This window comes from Microtus pennsylvanicus, chromosome 11, assembly GCF_037038515.1.
Source record: "Microtus pennsylvanicus isolate mMicPen1 chromosome 11, mMicPen1.hap1, whole genome shotgun sequence".
NCBI classification, from domain to species: Eukaryota; Metazoa; Chordata; class Mammalia; order Rodentia; family Cricetidae; genus Microtus; species Microtus pennsylvanicus.
In genome coordinates, this window is record NC_134589.1 from 50,259,406 (window position 1) to 50,277,813 (window position 18,408).

General features: G+C 40.7%; 1 protein-coding gene across 3 annotated transcripts in view; it reads left to right on the top strand.

Moving 5' to 3' along the window:
* Window positions 1-18,408, top strand: part of LOC142860484 (NACHT, LRR and PYD domains-containing protein 1a-like) — a 66,686-nt gene that overhangs the window by 7,282 nt on the left and 40,996 nt on the right. For all 3 annotated transcript variants that reach the window (XM_075991807.1, XM_075991806.1, XM_075991808.1), the window contains exons 5-8: window positions 1,028-1,126; window positions 2,574-2,672; window positions 4,383-4,481; window positions 6,079-6,177. In XM_075991807.1, coding sequence (XP_075847922.1) covers window positions 1,028-1,126; window positions 2,574-2,672; window positions 4,383-4,481; window positions 6,079-6,177 — 396 coding nt within the window. The remainder of the gene's footprint in view (window positions 1-1,027; window positions 1,127-2,573; window positions 2,673-4,382; window positions 4,482-6,078; window positions 6,178-18,408) is intronic.

Consider the following 18,408-nt stretch of genomic DNA (forward strand, 5'->3'; position numbering starts at 1 on the left):
GGGAGAGGAAGAGAGGAGAGTGCAGAAAATCACATAGCTCAATAAGGCCATTTTTAAAAAATGCCACCACTCCTAGTTGTCACCTTGGCATCATTTAATGTTGGTCTTATAAAAAGCCATTCCAGAAATTATGTCCCATTTTCATTATCTGAGCATTGATGTTGCTCACCCTTTGTTCTGCTGCCACCTCTTCAATAGGTGAAGATTTACATCTTCAGGCTGCACACAAGAAGGCTCTTGCTCATGGGGCTTAGGGAAGACTCCACTGATAAATTGCATCACATTAGACTGTTCATGTCTCTCTTGTCACAAAGCTTTTTCCTATGCTAACAACAGGTTCCTTCTCTCACTTCTTTCCCTCACTATTTCCACCTTCCTACTTGTTTTATTAAAACAGTTCCACTACTTCCCTGATGTCCATGCTCATTTTCATTGTGTATCAAAACTGTGTTTTAAAGACTCTCACCTTCCTCCCTGAGATGCCACTTAGTAACTGTCAGCTATTATTTGAAATATGTACCTGAGTCCCCAAGAATTCTCTCAGAATTGCTCTGTCTTATAGATCATACACCCACCTTGAAGTTTTAGATCAAACATAAACGAATTAGAGGCATCAAAAATAAGACTACTAACTGGCCCTGAACATATTCCTGTAATCCCAAAATGTATGAAATTAGTGCAGGAATAATCTGATCTTGAGGCAAGTCTGAACTACACAATAAGATACTATCTATCCCTGTGCAACATAAAGTCAGAGACCCACAATGGGAGAGCTGAATCTCAGAGAAGAATGAAGATTCACACAAAGTAACAGAGTAGACCAGCATTGGTGTATGAACTTCATGGTCTCCATGTAGGACATGTCCCTGAAGCAGGTGTAAGATCATCATTCTCTCCATGAGAGAGTGGTAAAGGGTATGAGGGTAAGCAGGTAGGATCCCAGAGCTGCTACCCTGGCTCCAACTGCTGGTTCTTAAACAATCACACAAACACTGTCTCTTTCCATGTCTCTTTCTTCATCTTTCAGGCTCATCCACAACACTCAAAGTGGATCCCACTGCCCTCCGGGACTCCTTACAACTACTGAGCTCAGACCTTGGAAATCTGAGACAAATTCTGATGTCAGGTAAGGAGCTTGTTAATTGAGAATCTTATGACTCTGGATTTAGAACCAAAATAAACTGAACAGTCAGCAGGGAATGCGACTTATACTCCATATAGATGGTGGTCCTTCACAGGCTAGAGTCTACCTGTATGGGGACCTGGGAAGTCAATGGTCAAAGGAGCTATGGCAAAATGTTAAGTATCCCAGACTAGAAATGATGCCTCTGGGATCTGCAATGCAGAATTTTCATCTGACACATGAAGAATCTGTAACCCATGGGGGTCATCAGTGAGCCTAGCCCAGCTGTCACCCAGAGTTCAGGTCAAAGTATGAGTGGCTTCTGAATTCCCAGGGGTGCTGCAACTCCAGAAGTTCTAAGAGTTCTACTGCTACTCTGTGAAAGTCCTGCCCACATCAAAACCTTTCCTTCCATTCAAAGTCTATTCTTACCCAAGCTTACATTAAGGCTTGAGAATGAAGACTACAGAGTCAAAAGCCATCACCCCAATTGTTACCTAAGAATCCTTTAACGTGCGTCTTGGAAAAGGCCATTCCCAAGACAGTATCTCTATTTCATTATCTGAGCATTCACATTGCTCACCCTTCATTCAGATGCCATCTCTCCAGTATGTGCAGATCTCACATCTTCAAGCAGCACATAAGGAAATCCTTACACACAGGCCATAGGGAAGACTCCACTGATGATACCGTAGCAGAGATTAGACTGTTCAAGTATCTCTCTTCTCAAAAAGTTTCCTGCTATGCTACCAAAAGATTCCTTCTCTCATTTCTTTTCCTCACTATTCCCAGCTTCCAAGTTGTTCCATTAAAACAAGTTCACCCCATCCAGAACGTCCATGTTCAAATTTCATTGTGTAATAAAAATGTGTTTTAAACAGTCTCAACTTCCTCCCAAAGATGCCACTTAAAACCTGTCAGCTATTGCTTGAGATATGTGCCTAAGTCCCTAAGAAGTTTTTCAGAATCGCTCTGTCTGATGGACATTAATATCTACCTTGAAATTTTAGAATAAAGGCTAAGGAAAATTATAAAGCTTCAAAATATGATTATGGACTTGTAGTGGACATATTCCTATGAATCCTGAACATGTGAAATTAATGCAGGAAGAATCTAAGCTTAAGCCTAGTTCTGAACTACATAGTAAGATGCTACCTGTCTCTGTGGTACATAAGCTTAGAAACCCCATGAAGAAACTGAGGGTCAGAGAGGAATGGAGACTCACACATAAGACTAGAGGAGACCAACATAGGTGTGTGCACTTCATGGTCCCAGTGTGAGAACCTGTCACTGAAGCAGGTCCAAGAGCATCATTCTCTCCATGAGACTGGAGAAGGGTATGAAGGTGATATTGAAGGACCCCAGTACTGCTGCTCCGAATCCTAGCCCTGTTCTCTAACAATCACACAACAATTGCCTCTCTGCTTGTCACTTTATTCATTGTTTCCAGGCTCAGGATTCACAAGCTACATGATTCCCACTACCATCAAAGGCTCGTTACGTCTACTGAACTCAAGGCTTGAAAAGCTGAGACAAATTCTGATGTCAGGTAAGAAGCTTGTTAATTGGGGACCTGACAAATTTGTATTCAGAACTAAATTTAAGCTAAGCTGGAAGCTGAGAATGAGAATTCTAGGCCACATAGATGGTGGTTCTTCACAGGTGAGCCTCCACCTGCATGGAGGCCTGGGACAGGTAACTAAAATGAAAGGTCCAAGGAGACATGGAAGAATGCTAAGAATCACAGGCTAGCAATATTCTCTTGGGACCTGTAGTGCTTAAGTTGCATTTGACACATGAAGAAACTGGAACCTGTGGTGGTCAACAGTGAGGCTAGCCCAAATAGAACCCAGGGATCAGTTCAAAATTTGAGTGGATTCTGGAATCTCAGAGTCATGCAGCTCTTGAAGTTCCAAGAAGTTCTCTTCCCTTGAGGTGGACTCCCAAGTAGAAGGAAGGCTCCTGGCTCAGCTTGAGTCTGACTTCCCTTACTCCAACTTATCAGGCAGCACCATTGCTTCTTCCCTTTCTCAGACATCAAAGTAGCCAACTCTCTTCAGTGCACAGTGTCTTGAAAGAGAAGTTAACTTGTTCAGGCTCACAGCACATAGTGACACATGCAGGCCTTAAGTACAGAAAAATAGGAACCTGGGGAAGAATTTCTTCCACATTCATCCTGCTTCTACTCTGTGAAAGTCCTGCAAACACCTAACCGTTTTCTCTCCCCTCAAAGTCCATTCTTCCTTCCCCCACCATAAGCTTTGAGAATGAAGACTACAGAGTCTAAAGTCATTGCCCTTCATTGATACCTTGGCACCATCTAATGTCTATCATGAAAAAGCCATGGACCAGATGGTGTCTCAGTTTCAATATCTGATCACTGATGCTTCTCACCCTTTGTTCTGCTGCCACCTCCTCAACAGGTGCAGATTTACATCTTCAGGCTGCACACCAGAAGGTTCTTGCACATGGGGCTTAGGGAAGACTTCACTGATTGTCTGGCAGCACATTAGACTGTTCATGTCTCTCCTGACATAAAGCTCCTATGCTAAAAACTGGTTCCTTCTCTCATTTTTTTACACACTGTTCCCATCTTTCAACTTATTCCATTAAAATAATTCCACTACATCCAGATCTTCCATGCTCATTTTCATTGTGTATCAAAACTGTTTTTTAAAGACTCTCACCTTCCACCCTAAGATGCCTCTTAGAAATTGTCAGCTATTTTTGGGAAAAGGCACCTCAGTTCCCAAGAAGATTCTCAGAACATTTCTGCCTGATGGATGCTATACATACCTTGAAGTTTTGAATCAAACACTAAGAACTAATCATAAGACTTCAAAACTAACATTAGTAACCAGTCCTGGGCATATTCCCAAAGTATCAGAACCAATGAAATTAATGCAGAGAAAAATCTGAGCTTCAGGCAAATCTAAAGTAGACAGTAAGGTGCTACTTACCCCTGTGTGACATGAAGTTAGAGATTCACATGAGGGAGTTAAGGCTCAGAGAGGAATGGAGACTTCCACAATGGACTAGGGTAGACTAGCATTGGTGTATAAGCTTCATGGTTGCATGCAGGACAGGACCATGTCCCTGCATCACCTAAAAGATCATCATTCTTTCCGTGAGACTGGAGAAGGGTATGCGGGTAAGCTTGTAAGAACTTCGCTCTTATTCCCCTGAAGCCTACTGCTGGCACTCTGACAATCACACAACCACTGTCTCTTCCAATGGCCCCTTTCTTCATCTTTTCCAGGTTCAACAATAACACGCTACATGGATCCAACTACCATCCAAGACTCCTTACAACTACTGAGCTCAGTGCTTGAAAATCTGAGAGAAATTCTGATGTCAGGTAAGGGGCTTGTTTAATGAGAACTGAGGAGTCTGGATTCAGAATTAAACTTAAACCGAGCTGGCAGCTGGGAATGGAATTCTAGTCCACAAAGATGGTGGCTCTTCACAGGTGAGCCTCTACCTGTATGGGGATCTGGGAGACACAACTAAAATGGAAGATCAGAGGAGACACCGAGGAATGCAACTTTTAAGTCACACACAAGAAAACAGGCTAGATATGACCCGACTGGGCCCGGCAGTTCTATAGTTACACATGACACATGAAGAACCTAGAACCCATGGGGGACAGACGTGAGCACAGTCCAAAGGGCACCCAGAGTTCAGTGCAGAGCATGAGTGGGTTCTGAAATGTCAGGGATCATACAGGTCCTGAAGTTCCAAGATGGTCTATTCCCTTCAGTCTGGCTTCCTTTATTTCAATGAACCCAGGCCACACATGGCCTCTTCCTCTTCTCAAGCATCAAAGTCGCCACCTTTCTCCGGTGCACAAGGTTTAGAGAGAGAGGTTAACTTGTCCAAGCTCCCAGCACACAGAGATACATGCATGGGTGGAATCCAGAACAATGGGAGTCTGAGGAAAGATTTTCTCAGCCTCCATCCCGCTGCTGCTTTCTGAGAGTCCTGCCCACACCTTGTATTAACTTCAAAATTAATTCTGAATCATCTCACACAGCAAGGCTTAAGTACGGAGACAACAGATTCAAAAGCCATCACCCCTAGTTGTGACCTTGACATCATTTAATGTGTGTCTTAGAAAAGGCCATTCCAGAGAGAGTATCTCGGTTTCATTATCTGAGCATTCACACTGCTCAGCCTTTGTTCTGATGCCACCTCTACAGCATGTGCAGATCTCACATCTTCAAGCTGAACACAAGAAGATCCTTGCACTTGGGGCTTAGGGAAGACTCCAGGGATGATATTTTGGTGGAGATTAGATTGTTCGTGTCTCTCTTGCCACAAAAAAACTTGCCCCTATGCTATCCAAAGGTTTCTTCTCTCATTTTTTGTCACTATTCTCATCATTCACATTCTTCCATTAAAATAATTCCACTCCTTCCCAAAGTTCCATGCTCAAATTTCACTGCGTAATAAAACTGTGTTTTGAAGACTCTCACCTTCCTCCCTAAGGTGCCACTTAGTGTCAGCTATTGCTTGAAATGTGTACATAAGCCCCCGAGAAGTTTCTCAGAATCTTTCTGTCTAATGGGCGTAAGTCCACAAAAATAAGAATGCTTATTGGTCCTGGATATATTCCTAATGTATCAGAACCAATGAAATTAATTCAGGAAGAACCAGACTTCATGGCAATCCTGAACTATACAGTAAGATGCTACCTATCCCTGTGGGACCCACATGAGGAAGCTGAGGCTCAGAGAGGAATGGCGACTCACACAAAGTACTAGAGTACTAGAATGGGTGTGTGAATGGCAGGGTCCCAGTAGAGGGCTGTGTCCCTGCCTTACCTGTAAGAGGCTGAGGAGAAGAATATGAGGGTAAGCAGATAGGACCCCTGCCTTGACCCTGATTCCCACTGTTGCCCCTCTGACAAACACAACCACTGTTTCTTCTCATGAACCTTTCTTCATCATTTCCAGGCTCATCAATCACACCCTCCGTGGATCAGATTACCCTCCAAAGCTCCTTAAAACGACTGTACTTAAATTTAAGAAGTCTGAGAGAAACTCTGATGTCAGGTAAGGGACTTGATAAATGAGAACCTGACATCTCTGGATTCATAGCCTAATGTAAGCAGAGCTGACAGCTGGGAATGGGACTTCTAGTCCACATAACATAGAAGGAGGTTCTTACAGGTGAGCCTGCCACTGTATGGGGACCTGGGACAAGCAACTCAAATGTAAAATCAGAGGAGACATGGAGGAATGCTAAGAGTCACAGGCTAGAGATGATCCCTCTGGGCTCGGTAGTACCCAAGTTGCATTTGATCCTTGAAGAAACTGGAAATCCATGGTTATCCAAAGTAAACCTAGTCCAAATGTCACCCATAGTTCAATCAAAATATGAGTGGGTTCTGAAATTTCAAGGGTCATGCAGCTCCTAGATTTCCAAGAAGTTCTCTTCCCTTGAGATATACCCTAAAGACAGGGAAAGCTCTTGCCTCAGCGTTAGTCTAACTTCCCTTATTTTAACTTATGCAGGCAACACCCTTGCCTCTTCCTCTTTACCAGCACCGAAATAGCACCCCCTCTTCAGTGCTCATGGTCTAGAGGGAGAGGTTAACTTTTCCAAGCTCATAGCACATAGGGACAGATGCAGGGACATGGGAAACTACTTCCTACTCTTTCATCCTGGTGCTACTCTGTGAAAGTCCTGCCCACACATAACCCTTGTCTCTCCCTTCAAAGTGCATACTTCCCTGGCTACAATAAGCCTTCAGAATAAAACTACAAAGCCAAAAGCCGTCACTCCTAGATATCACCTTTGCATCATTTATTGTGAGACATGTAAAAAGTCCTTCTACAGATTATGTCTCATTTTCATTATCAGAGTACTGCTCACCCTTTCTCCCACTACCACCTCTCCAACAGGTGCAGATCTCACGAAATCAAGCTGCACACACGAAGGCCCTTGCACCCGGGCCTTATAGAGGACTCCACTGATAATATTATAGCAGATATTCTCCTGATCATATCTCTCTCCCTAAAAATGTTCCTCCTAAAGGTTACCAGCCATATTGTTCTCCCAATTCTCGTCATCACTATTCCAAGCTTCCAAGTTGTTCCCCTGAAACAATTTCACTCAATCACAAGCTTCCATGTTCATATTTCATTGTCTATCAGAATTGTGTTTTAAATATGCTCACCTTCCTTCCTAGCTCACAAATGCCACTTATTATTTGAAATATGTACCTCAGCACCCAAGAAGTTTGTCAGAATCTCTCTGTCTCTTAGACACTATACCCACCTTGAAGTCTTGGATCCAACAATACGAAAATATTAAGTTTTCAAATATAAGATTATTAACTCGTTGTGGATATAGTCCTATAATACCAGAACAGGTGAAATTAATCAGGAATAATCTGAGCTTGAGACAATCTGAACTACATTGTAGGATGCTACCTATCCCTGTGGGACATGAGGTCAGAGTCCTATATGAGGGAGCTACAGCTCAAAAGAACTGGAGACTCACACAACAGAGTAGAATACACCAGCATAGGTGTGGGAACTTCGTGTTCCCAGAGCAGGACCCTTTCCCTGCAGCACCGCAAGAGCATCATGCTCTCCATAAGACTGGAGAAGGGTATCAGGGTAAGTAGGTACAACCCCAATTAGGAAGCTCCTGGAACAAGGTGGCCTCCAGCTGAAAGTCTTAATTCACTGCTCAGGTGAGATGAGCTTCTTAAAGTGAAGCAAAGACATGTATAATGTCATATCATGTGTAAATAGAGAGAATTTGGCTTCTTTTCCTACTTGTTTCCATTTAATTTCCTTCTCTTATTGCTCCAGCTACTGCTTTGAGCACTATATTGAAAAGAAATTTGGGAGTGCTGGAAAAGTATCTCTGTATTTGAGACCACTGGCTGTTCTTTCAGAAAACCTGGATTTAATTCCCAGCACACACATGACAGCTCACAATTGTCTGTAAGTTCAGTTCCCCGGGTATCTGACAATCTCTTCTGACCTTTGAAGGCACTGCATAGACATGTATACAGGCAAAACATAATTACACATAGAATAAAAAGTAAAATGAGAAAAAATATTTTAAAGAAAGTAAAGGAATGAGAATAGTGGACAACCATATCTTATTCATGATTTTAATAGGATTACTTTGAGATCTTTCTCCATTTAGGAAAATGTTGACTCTGTGTTTGTTCTAAAGAGCATTCATTGTGTTGAAGTATGGGTCCTTTGATATTGTTCTCTGTACAACTTTTCTCATGAAGGAATTTTGAGTTTTGTCTAAGACTTTTTATACATCTACTGAGATAATCATGTAATTTTTCTTTAGACCCATTTATATGATTTATTATCTTAATTAGTTTATATAGAGTCTTGGGGTTTCTGTTGCTGTAAAGAGACAATATGACCAAGGCAACTCCTATACACATGATCATTTAATTGGGGCTGCCTTAAAATTGTCAGAGGTTCAGTTTATTATCATCATGGTGGGAGATGGTGGCATTCAGTCAAACATGTGGAGAAGATGTTGAGAATTCTACATCTTGATCTGCAGGCAGTAGGAGTCTGTGTTCACATGGACACAGCTTGAGCATAAGAGACCTCAAAGCCCACCTCCACAGTTACACATGTCATCCAAAATAAACCATACCTCCTTATTGTGCCACTCCCTATTCTGGTCACTTTCTTCCTAATAACCGGTTATTTACATTAATGTAACACAATTTTTTAAAACCACAGAGACAGATAATGAGGTTCAACCTGAAAGTCAGAAAAGCAAAACTCCCAGCCACTGGCTCATATTCTTAGGAAAAAATCATAAGGCCGGCACAAAGAAATCCAATTAGGTCAAAACAAACTGAATTAAAATGCCTATGATTTATTAAATGCTGCACTTTCAGGTGGCCGAGAGCATGGCAGGGGAGACAGAAAACTGGGGGCCACATGCCAAATCTGGGACCACATGTTCCTCCTCTGGGAGCCCACTTAAATACCCTGTGGGAGTGGTCCTGTAAGGATGACTAGGGGTTTAACTCTCTGATGTTCAGGCTTGCTTTATTTAATAATGTACAAGTGAAATATCACTGCATGTTTCTTAAGAATTTTTTCATCTATGTTCATTAGGGAAATTGGCATGTAGCTTTTGATAAATTTTTGTTTTGTTGTGTGGTTCATGTGTGTGTGTGTTTATTAGTTTACATGTTTGAGTTGTACTGGCTTCTTAGAAGGAGTTTTGAAGTGCTCCTATTTCTATGGTCATTGGGGTTTTGTTTGTTTGTTTGATATGATTTTTTGGCTTTGTTTTGAATAACTTTAGAAGGATTCTTGTAGAACTTTCTTTTCAATAAAATAAACTACTTTATTAGGAGAAATGTTAAAATGGGAGAAAATTTGCCTGAGCTAGTTCGCTGAAAGCATCCAACAAGGAACACATAAGCTCCTTAGGCAATGGATTTCAACCTTCCTTGTTTTTATTGTGTTATTCATTTTTCTCCACTTCCCTTCCTCCTCCCCGCTCCCCTTCTACACTCTCCTGTGACCCACATGCTCCCAATTTACTCAGAAGATCTTGTCTTTATCTACGTTCCATGTACATTAGATCCATGTATGTCTCTTCTAGGGTCCTCTTTGTGGTCTGCGTTCTCTGGGCTGGTGGACTCTGGGCTAGTTTGGTATTTTTTTTTTTGCTTTATGTCTAAAAGCCCCTTATGAGTGAGTACATATTATATTTGTCTTTCTGTGTCTGGGTTGCCTCACTCAATATGGATTTTTCTAGATCCATCCATTTGCCTGAAAATTTAAAGATATCATTATTTTTTATCACTGAGTAGTACACCATTGTGTAACTGTACCACATTTTCTTTATCCATTCTTCGGTTGAGGGGCATCTAGGTTATTTCCAGGTTCTGGCTATTATGAATAATGCTGCTATGAACATAATTGAGCATATGTACTTTAGGTATGATTGAGGTGTCTTTGGGTATATGCCCCAAAGTGATATTGCTGGGTCTTGAGGTAGATTGTTTCCTAATTGCCCAAAAAATCCCCATACTGATTTCCAAAGTCGCTGTATCAATTCGCACTCCCATCAGTGATGATGTAAGTCACAAGATAACCCCATACTAGTTTAGAATTATGATTAATAAAAGGGTTATTCATTTAAGGGGAAAACTTACAGATCACTGTCCTAGACAACAGTCCGCTGCACAACCAGGAACAGAGTCTAGCAGCCAGAAGTAGGAGCCTTTAGAAAGACGGTGGGCACACTGCTACCACTGCTTTTTTAAAAGTGTTATTTTTATTTTTCCATTCAAAAATTTACACTTTCTCCCTTCCTCCCATTCCCCTCCCACTCCTCCACTCACCCTTCTCCATCCCCTCCCTGCTTGAGAGAGCCCTGTGGAAAGTCCAAGGCCCTCCCCCTACATCCAGGCCTAGGAAACAGTACGTTCAAATAGACTAGCATCCCAAAACACTAGTACATGCAGTAAAATCAAGTCCCAGTGCCTTTATCAATAGCTTCTCTGTCAGCCCCCATTGTCAGCCACAATCAGAGAGTCTGGTTTGATCACATGCTCGTTCAGTCCCCGTCCAGCTGGATTTTGTGAGCTCCCATTAGAACAGGCAACTGTCTCAGAGGGTGGACCAACCCCTCACGGTCCTGACTTCCTTGCTCGTCTTCTCCCTCCAACTGGACCTTGAGAGCTCAGTCCATGGAACTGATGAGATTCTCTGTCTCTATCTCCATCTTGTCGCCAGATGAAGATTCTATGGTGATATTCAAGATAAACATCGGTGTGATACTGGGGCAAGGACAGTTCAGGCACCCTCTCCTCCGTTGCCCAAGGACCTAGCTGGGGACATCCCCGTGGACACCTGGGATCCCCTCTAGAAACAAGTCTCTTGCCAACCCTAAAATGGCTCCCTTAACGTAGATATCTTCTTCCCTGCTCCTATATCTGCCCTTCCTCCATCTCCACCCTCCCATTCCCCCAAGCTCTCCCTAGTCTTTCCCTTCTCCCTTCCCTCTCCCCCTCACCCCTTCCCCCAACCCCAGCCCCACCCCTACCCCAACTCCCATGCTCCTAACTTTTGCCCAGCAATCTTGTTTGTTTCCAATTTCCAGGAGGATTTATATATGTTTTTCTTTGGATAGATCTTGTTATTTGGCTTTCTAGGCTTGTGAACTATAGACTTAATGTCCTTTTTTTATGGCTAGAGTCCACTAATGAGTGAGCACATATCATATTCATCTTTTTGCATCTGGGTTATCTCACTCAGTAAAGTGTTTCCTATTTCCATCCATTAGCATGCAAAATTCAAGATATCATTATTTTTTTTACCACTGAGTAGTACTCTAATGTATATATATTCCACACTTTCTTCATCCATTCTTCCATTGAGGGGCATGTAGGTTCTTTCCAGGTTCTGGCTATTACAAATAATGCTGCTATAAACATAGTTGAACAAATGCTTTTGTAGTATGATTGGGCATCTTTTAGGTATATTTCCAAGAATGGTATTGCTGGATCCTGAGGTAGGCTGATTACCAATTTCCTGAGAAACCCCCACACTGATTTCCAAAGTGGTTGCACAAGTTTGCATTCCCACCAGCAATGGATGAGTGTTCCCCTTACTTCACATCCTGTCCAGCATAGGCTATCATTAGTGTTTTTGATTTTAGCTATTCTGACAGGTGTAAGGTAGAATCTCAAGTTGTTTTGATTTGCATTTCCCTGATAGCTAAGCAGGTTGAGCATGACTTTAAGTGTCTTTTGGCCATTTGAACTTCTTCTGTGGAGAATTCTCTGTTCAGATCAGTGCCCCATTTTATAATTGGGTTCATTAGCCTTTTACAGTCTAGTTTCTTGAGTTCTTTATATATTTTAAAGATCAGACCTTTGTCTGATGCGGGATTGGTGACGATCTTCTCCCATTCATTAGGATGCCTTTTTGTCTTAACAGTGTCCTTTACTTTACAGAAGCTTCTCAGTTTCAAGAGGTCCCATTTATTCAATGTTGTGCTACTGGGGTTATATGTAGGAAGTGGTTTCCTGTGCCCATGCGTTGCAGTCTATTTCCCACTTTCTCTTCTATCAGGTTCAGTGTGGTCGGATTTATTTTAAGGTCTTTCATCCATTTGGATTTGAGTTTTGTGCATGGTGATAGATATGGATCAATTTTCATTCTTCTGCAGGTTGACATCCAGTTATGCCAGCACCATTTGTTGAAGATGCTTTCTTTCTTCCTTTGTTGAAAATCAGGTGTTCATAAGTTTGTTGGTTAATATCCGGGTCTTCAATTTGATTCCATTGGTCGACATCTCTGTTTTTATGCCAATACCAAGCTGTTTTCATTACTGTAGCTCTGTAATAGAGTTTGAAGTCAGGGATGGCAATGCCTCCGGAAGTTCCTTTATTGTATAAGATTGTTTTGGATATCCTGGGCTTTTTGTCATATAATGTTGATTATTGTTCTCTCAAGGTCAGTGAAGAATTTTGTTGCTATTTTGAAGGGGATTGTGTTGAATTTATAGATTGTCTTTGGTAGAGTTGTCATTTTTACTATGTTGATCTTACCCATCCAAGAACATGGGAGATCCTTCCATTTTCTGGTATCCTCTTCAATTTCTTTCTTCAAAGCCTTAAAGTTAGTGTCAAATAGTTCTTTCACTTCCTTGGTTAGTGTTACCCCAAGATACTTTTTTAAAAAAGATTTATTTATTTATTATGTATACAACATTCTGCCTCAGTGTATGCCTGCATGCCAGAAGAGGGCTCCAAATCTCAGTACAGATGGTTGTGAGCCACCACGTGGTTGCTGGGAATTGAACTCAGGACCTCTGGAAGAAGAGCCAGTGCTCTTAACCTCTGAGCCATCTCTCCAGCCCCTACCCCAAGATACTTTTTTTGGCTATCATGAAAAGTGAAGTTTCTCTGATTTCCCTTTCTGTTTCTCTATCATTTGTGTATAAGAGGACTACTGATTTTTTTGAGTTGATCTTGTATCCTGCCACATCACTGAAGGTATTTATCAGTTGTAGAAGTTCTTTGGAAGAATTTTAGGGGTCACTGATGTACACTATCATATCGTCTGCAAATAACGAAAATTTAACTTCTTCCTTTCCAATTCGAATCCTCTTGATCTCCTTATGTTCTCTTACTGCTATCGCTAGAACTTCAAGCACTGTGTTGAAGAACTATGGTGAGAGTGGACAGCCTTATCTTGTTCTTTATTTTAGTGGAATGGCTTGGAGTTTTTCTCCACTTAATTTGATGATAGCTGTTGGTTGTTGTATATTGCTTTTATTATATTTAGGTATCATGCTTATATCCCTAACCTCTCCAAGACCTTTATCATAAAGGGGTGTTGAATTTTTTCAAATGCTTTTTCAGCATCTAATGAAATGATCATATGATTTTTTCTTTCAGTTTATTTATATGATGGATCTCATTGATAGATTTTCGTATGTTGAACCAATGCTGCCTCTCTGGGATGAAGCCTACTTTTTCATAATAGATAATTTTTTTGATGTGTTCTTGGATTCTGTGTGCCAGTATTTTATTGAGAATTTTTGCATCCATGTTCATGAGCGAGATTGGTCTGTAATTCTCTTTCTTGGTTGAGTCTTTGTGTGGTTTGGGTATCAGGGTAACTGTAGTTTCATAAAAAGAGTTTGGCAATGACTCTTCTTTTTCTATTAATGTGTGAAACACATTAAGGAGTATAGGTATCAGCTCTTCTTGGAAGTTCTGGTAAAATTCTGCATGAAACCCATCTGGTCCTGAGCTTTCTTTGGTTGGAAGGTTTTTTATGACAGCTTCTATTTCCTCACGATTTATAGGTCTATTTAAATTGTTCACTTGCTCTTGATTTAATTTTGGTATATAGTACCTATCTAAAAACAAGTCCATTTCTTTTACATTTTCCAACTTTGTGGCATATAGGCTTTTGTAATAAGACCTAATGATTCTCTGAATTTCCTCAGTGTCTGTTGTTATGTCCCCCTTTTCATTTCTAATCTTGTTAATTTGCATGTTCCCTCTCTGGGTTTAGATTAGTTTGGATGGGGGTTTGTCAATCTTGTTGACTTTCTCAAAGAACCAGCTCTTTGTTTTACCGATTCTTTGGATTGTTTTCTATGTTTCTATTTTGTTGATTTCAACCCTCAGTTTGATTATTTCCAGTCTTCTACAACTCCTGGGTTAGTCTGCTTCTTTTTTTTCTAGAGTGTTCAGCTGTGCTGTTAAGTCTCTAATGTGAGCTTTCTCCGTTTTTTTTTTTTTAATGTGGGTACTTAGAGCTATGAACTTTCCTCTTAGCACTGCATTCATAGTGTCCCATTGGTTTGGGTATGTTGTGTCTTTATTTTCATTGAATTTAAGGAAGACTTTAATTTCTTTCTTTATTTCTTCCCTGATCCAGGTGTGGGTCAGTAGTTGACTGTCAGTTTCCATAAGTTTGTAGGCTTTCTGGGGGTAGAATTGTTGTTAAATTCTAACTTTATTCCATGGTGATCCAATAAGACACAGGTGGTTACTAAAATTTTTTTGTATCTGTGGAAGTTTGCTTTGTTACTGAGTATGTGATCTATTTTTGAGAAGGATCTATGAGATGCTAAGAAGAAGGTATAATCTTTCCTATTTGGGTGGAATGTTCTATAGATGTCTGTTAAGTCCATTTGATTCATTAGCTCCATTAGTTCTCTTATTTCTCTGTTAAGTTTCTGTCTGGTTGACATGTCTATTGGTGAAAGAGGAATGTTGAAGTTTCCTACTATTAGTGTGTGGAGTTTGATGTGTGCTTTGAGTTCTAGTAATGTATCTTTTATATACGTGGGTACTTTTATATTCGGGGCATATATATTCAGAATTGATACTTCATCGTGACGAATTATTCCTGTTATGAGTATAAAGTGTCCGTCTCCATCCCTTCTGATTGATTTTAGTTTGGAGTCAATTTTGTAAAGATATTAGCATAGCAATACCCCTTATTTCTTAGGTCCATTTGATTGAAAAACCTTTTCCCAACCCTTTACTCTGAGTAAATTTCTGTCTTTGTGGGTGAGGTGCGTTTTTTTGTAAACAGCAGAATGTTGGATCCAATTTTTACATCCATTCTCTTAACCTTTGCCTTTTTATAGGTAAACTGAGACCATTGATAATAAGTGATATTAATGACCAGTGGTTGTTAACTCCAGTTACTTTTTTTTTTGGTGGTAGACTTTGGGTGTTTCCCTTCTCTGAGTTGTGTTTTTGGAGGGTTGTTAGATGTCTGAGTTATTATGGGTGTTGTTGAATTCCCTGGGTTGTGATTTTTCTTCTATTAATTTCTGTGAGGCTGGTTTTGTGGCTATGTATTGTTTAAATTTGTTTTTATACTGGAATATCTTGGTTTTTTATTTTTATTTATTTATTTGTTTGTTTTGTTTTGTTTTTCGAGACAGGGTTTTTCTGTGGCTTTGGAGCCTGTCCTAGAACTAGCTCTATAGACCAGGCTGGTCTCGAACTCACAGAGATCCGCCTGCCTCTGTCTCCCAAGTGCTGGGATTAAAGGCCTGCGCCACCATCGCCCAGCCTGGAATATCTTGTTTTCTCCATCGATGGTGAAAGGCAGCTTTGCTAGGTATAGTAGTCTGGGCTTGCATCCATGGTCTCTTAGTTTCTGCAGCACACCTATCCAAAACCTTCTGGCTATCATGGTTTCCATAGAAAAGTCAGGTGTAATTCTGACAGGTTTACCTTTATATGTTACTTGACCCTTTTCCTTTGCAGCTCTTAATATTCTTTCATTATTCTGTAGTTTTGTGTTTTGATTATTATATGGCAAGGGGATATTTTTTGATCCAGTCTATTCAGTGTTCTGTATGCTTCTTGTACCTTCATAGGAATATCCTTCTTTAGGTTGGGGAAGTTTTCTTCTATAATTTTGTTGAATATATTTTCTGGGTCTTTGAGCTGTAATTCTTCTCTTTCTACCCCTATTCTTCTTAGGTTTGGTCTTTTTATGTTGTCCCAGATTTTTGGGATGTTTTGTGATGAGAATTTGTTGCATTTGCTCTTTTCTTTGATCAGTGTGTTTATTTCCTCTATAGTATCTTTAGCACCTGAGATTCTTTCTTCTATCTCTTGTATTATGTTGGTGATACTTGTCTCTGTAGTTTCTGTTCGTTTACCCAGGTTTTCCATTTCCTACCATCTCTTGGTTTGTGTTTTCTTCATTGCCTCCATTTCAGTTTTCAGTTCTTGAACTGTTTCCCTTACCTGTTTTATTGCTTTTTCTTGGATATCTTTGAGGGATTTATTAATTTCTTCTAACTTTTTGTTAGTCTTTTCATCCATTTCTTTTTTGGGGGGGGGAATTATCGAGACAGGGTTTCTCTGTAGCTTTTGGTTCCTGTCCTGGAACTAGCTCTTGTAGACCAGGCTGGCCTCGAACTCACAGAGATCCACCTGCCTCTGCCTCCTGAGTGCTGGGATTAAAGGCATGCACCAGCACTGCCCGGCTTTCATCCATTTCTTTAAAGGAGTTTTTCACATCCTGTTTAATGATCTCTAACATTTTCATAATGTTACATCTAAAGTCTATTTCTTCTACTTCTTATGGATTAGGGTGTTCAAGTCTTCCTGTTGTATGTTCACTGGATTCTGGTGTTGTCATGTTGCTTTTCAGATTGTTGGAGAAATTCTTGAATTGGCACCTGCCCACTTCTTTCTTCAAATGCTGTTAGGAGAGTCTTGGCAGCTTGGTCCAATCTTTGCTGTGGATACCTCTGTACTTGGGGGTTTTTCTTGGTCTGCCCTCTCTTAGGTCCCCTCAGCAATGGAGTTGTCTCTCAGCTCCTCTCCACTCTGAAGAAGGCCCTCCGAACGGAACCTCTGATACAGGATCCAGGTCACTTACTTGCCAGGGACCTCACAGACAAAAGGGCAGCCTTGCTGGGTGCAGGCTCAGTAGAACAAAGAAACTCCTACAGCAGTTGCCCTCACCACTTTGTCCGCAGACCCTCAGTTCCACAGCAGGCTGAGTTGGAGGATCCTATGACCCTGCAGATGGGACGAGGTGCCTGGGGCCAAGCTGGCATTTGATAAGAAGAGAAAGGCAGTAGCCGAGGAGAGACTCTTCCACTGAAGGACCAGAAAGTTTAGGGGATTGGATAGTGCCTGTGCTCCCTTTCCAGGGTGTCCCATCGGCCATTCGAGTACACACTCACCTCTCCTCATGGCTCTTCTTGTACAGCACTACTGCTGCTGTTTAAAGCAAAAGAGACCATGTCCATGTGGGTTGGTATCTTAAAGGATATTGGCTAAAAGAGCAGAATGTACTCCACAGCACCTCCCCCTTTTGTTTAAATAAGAGAGTTCCAAACCCAGTACAAAACTATATATACTAGGAACAGATATCAAGTATAATTAGAACTACAAGCTGCATAAACAATATTAAGCAAGGAACATAAGTTAAATGTTTTAATAAACATTCTATCCTATGGAGTCTAAGTCTTGTATAGGAAATGGATTGTCTAGATCATAAGAGTACAGTAACTGTGACTATCATTTTCAACTCCATCAAAGGCCTGAGAAGAAGATAATATTACTTGAGCAGGCAGGAAGTACAATGAAGTAGCTTCCAAACTGAGCGATATATGACAGAGACAATTAGCTACCTGAGCAAAGTCTCATTTTGCAACCTTGAAGAAACCAACTTTGGCCAAGGCCTAGCATAACTGACAGACCATTTTCAGAGGAAGGAAAATTTTCAAAATCATCTTACCCTGTCTTGGCACACTTATCCATTTCTGTATATCATGCAACTTGTCACTGGTTGAGGAATCATCAGTTCCTTGCCCAAAGGCAAGTTTTGCCAAGAAGAAAACAAGCTCCAAGTGGAGTGTCTTTGGTGCTCAACATTCTCTCAGGAATTGACTGTTGCTGTCAGAAGCAGTCATGTCTTATGTCTACAGAACCCTGAGTTATTTAAAGCCATGTTCCACAGATCCTTAAAGTGATTGAAAATTGCCTATCTAGATAGTATACAGTCTCTATGTATCTATATTACCTAACTGATCTGACTGTATGTACAACAAACATGAGCAACTATTGGCCTATAATAATTAATACCTGTATAAATTAAAGACTAAAAGTTCATGTCAGAATATTAAATAATCTATAAACAAGTGTGCAACAAATGAGGACAATGACCTCAAAACGTAAACAGTCTGTAAGTATCTTGATCAGATGTAGGAGTAATATATAATACAATATGAAAATATATCCTAAAAGTTGTCTCAAT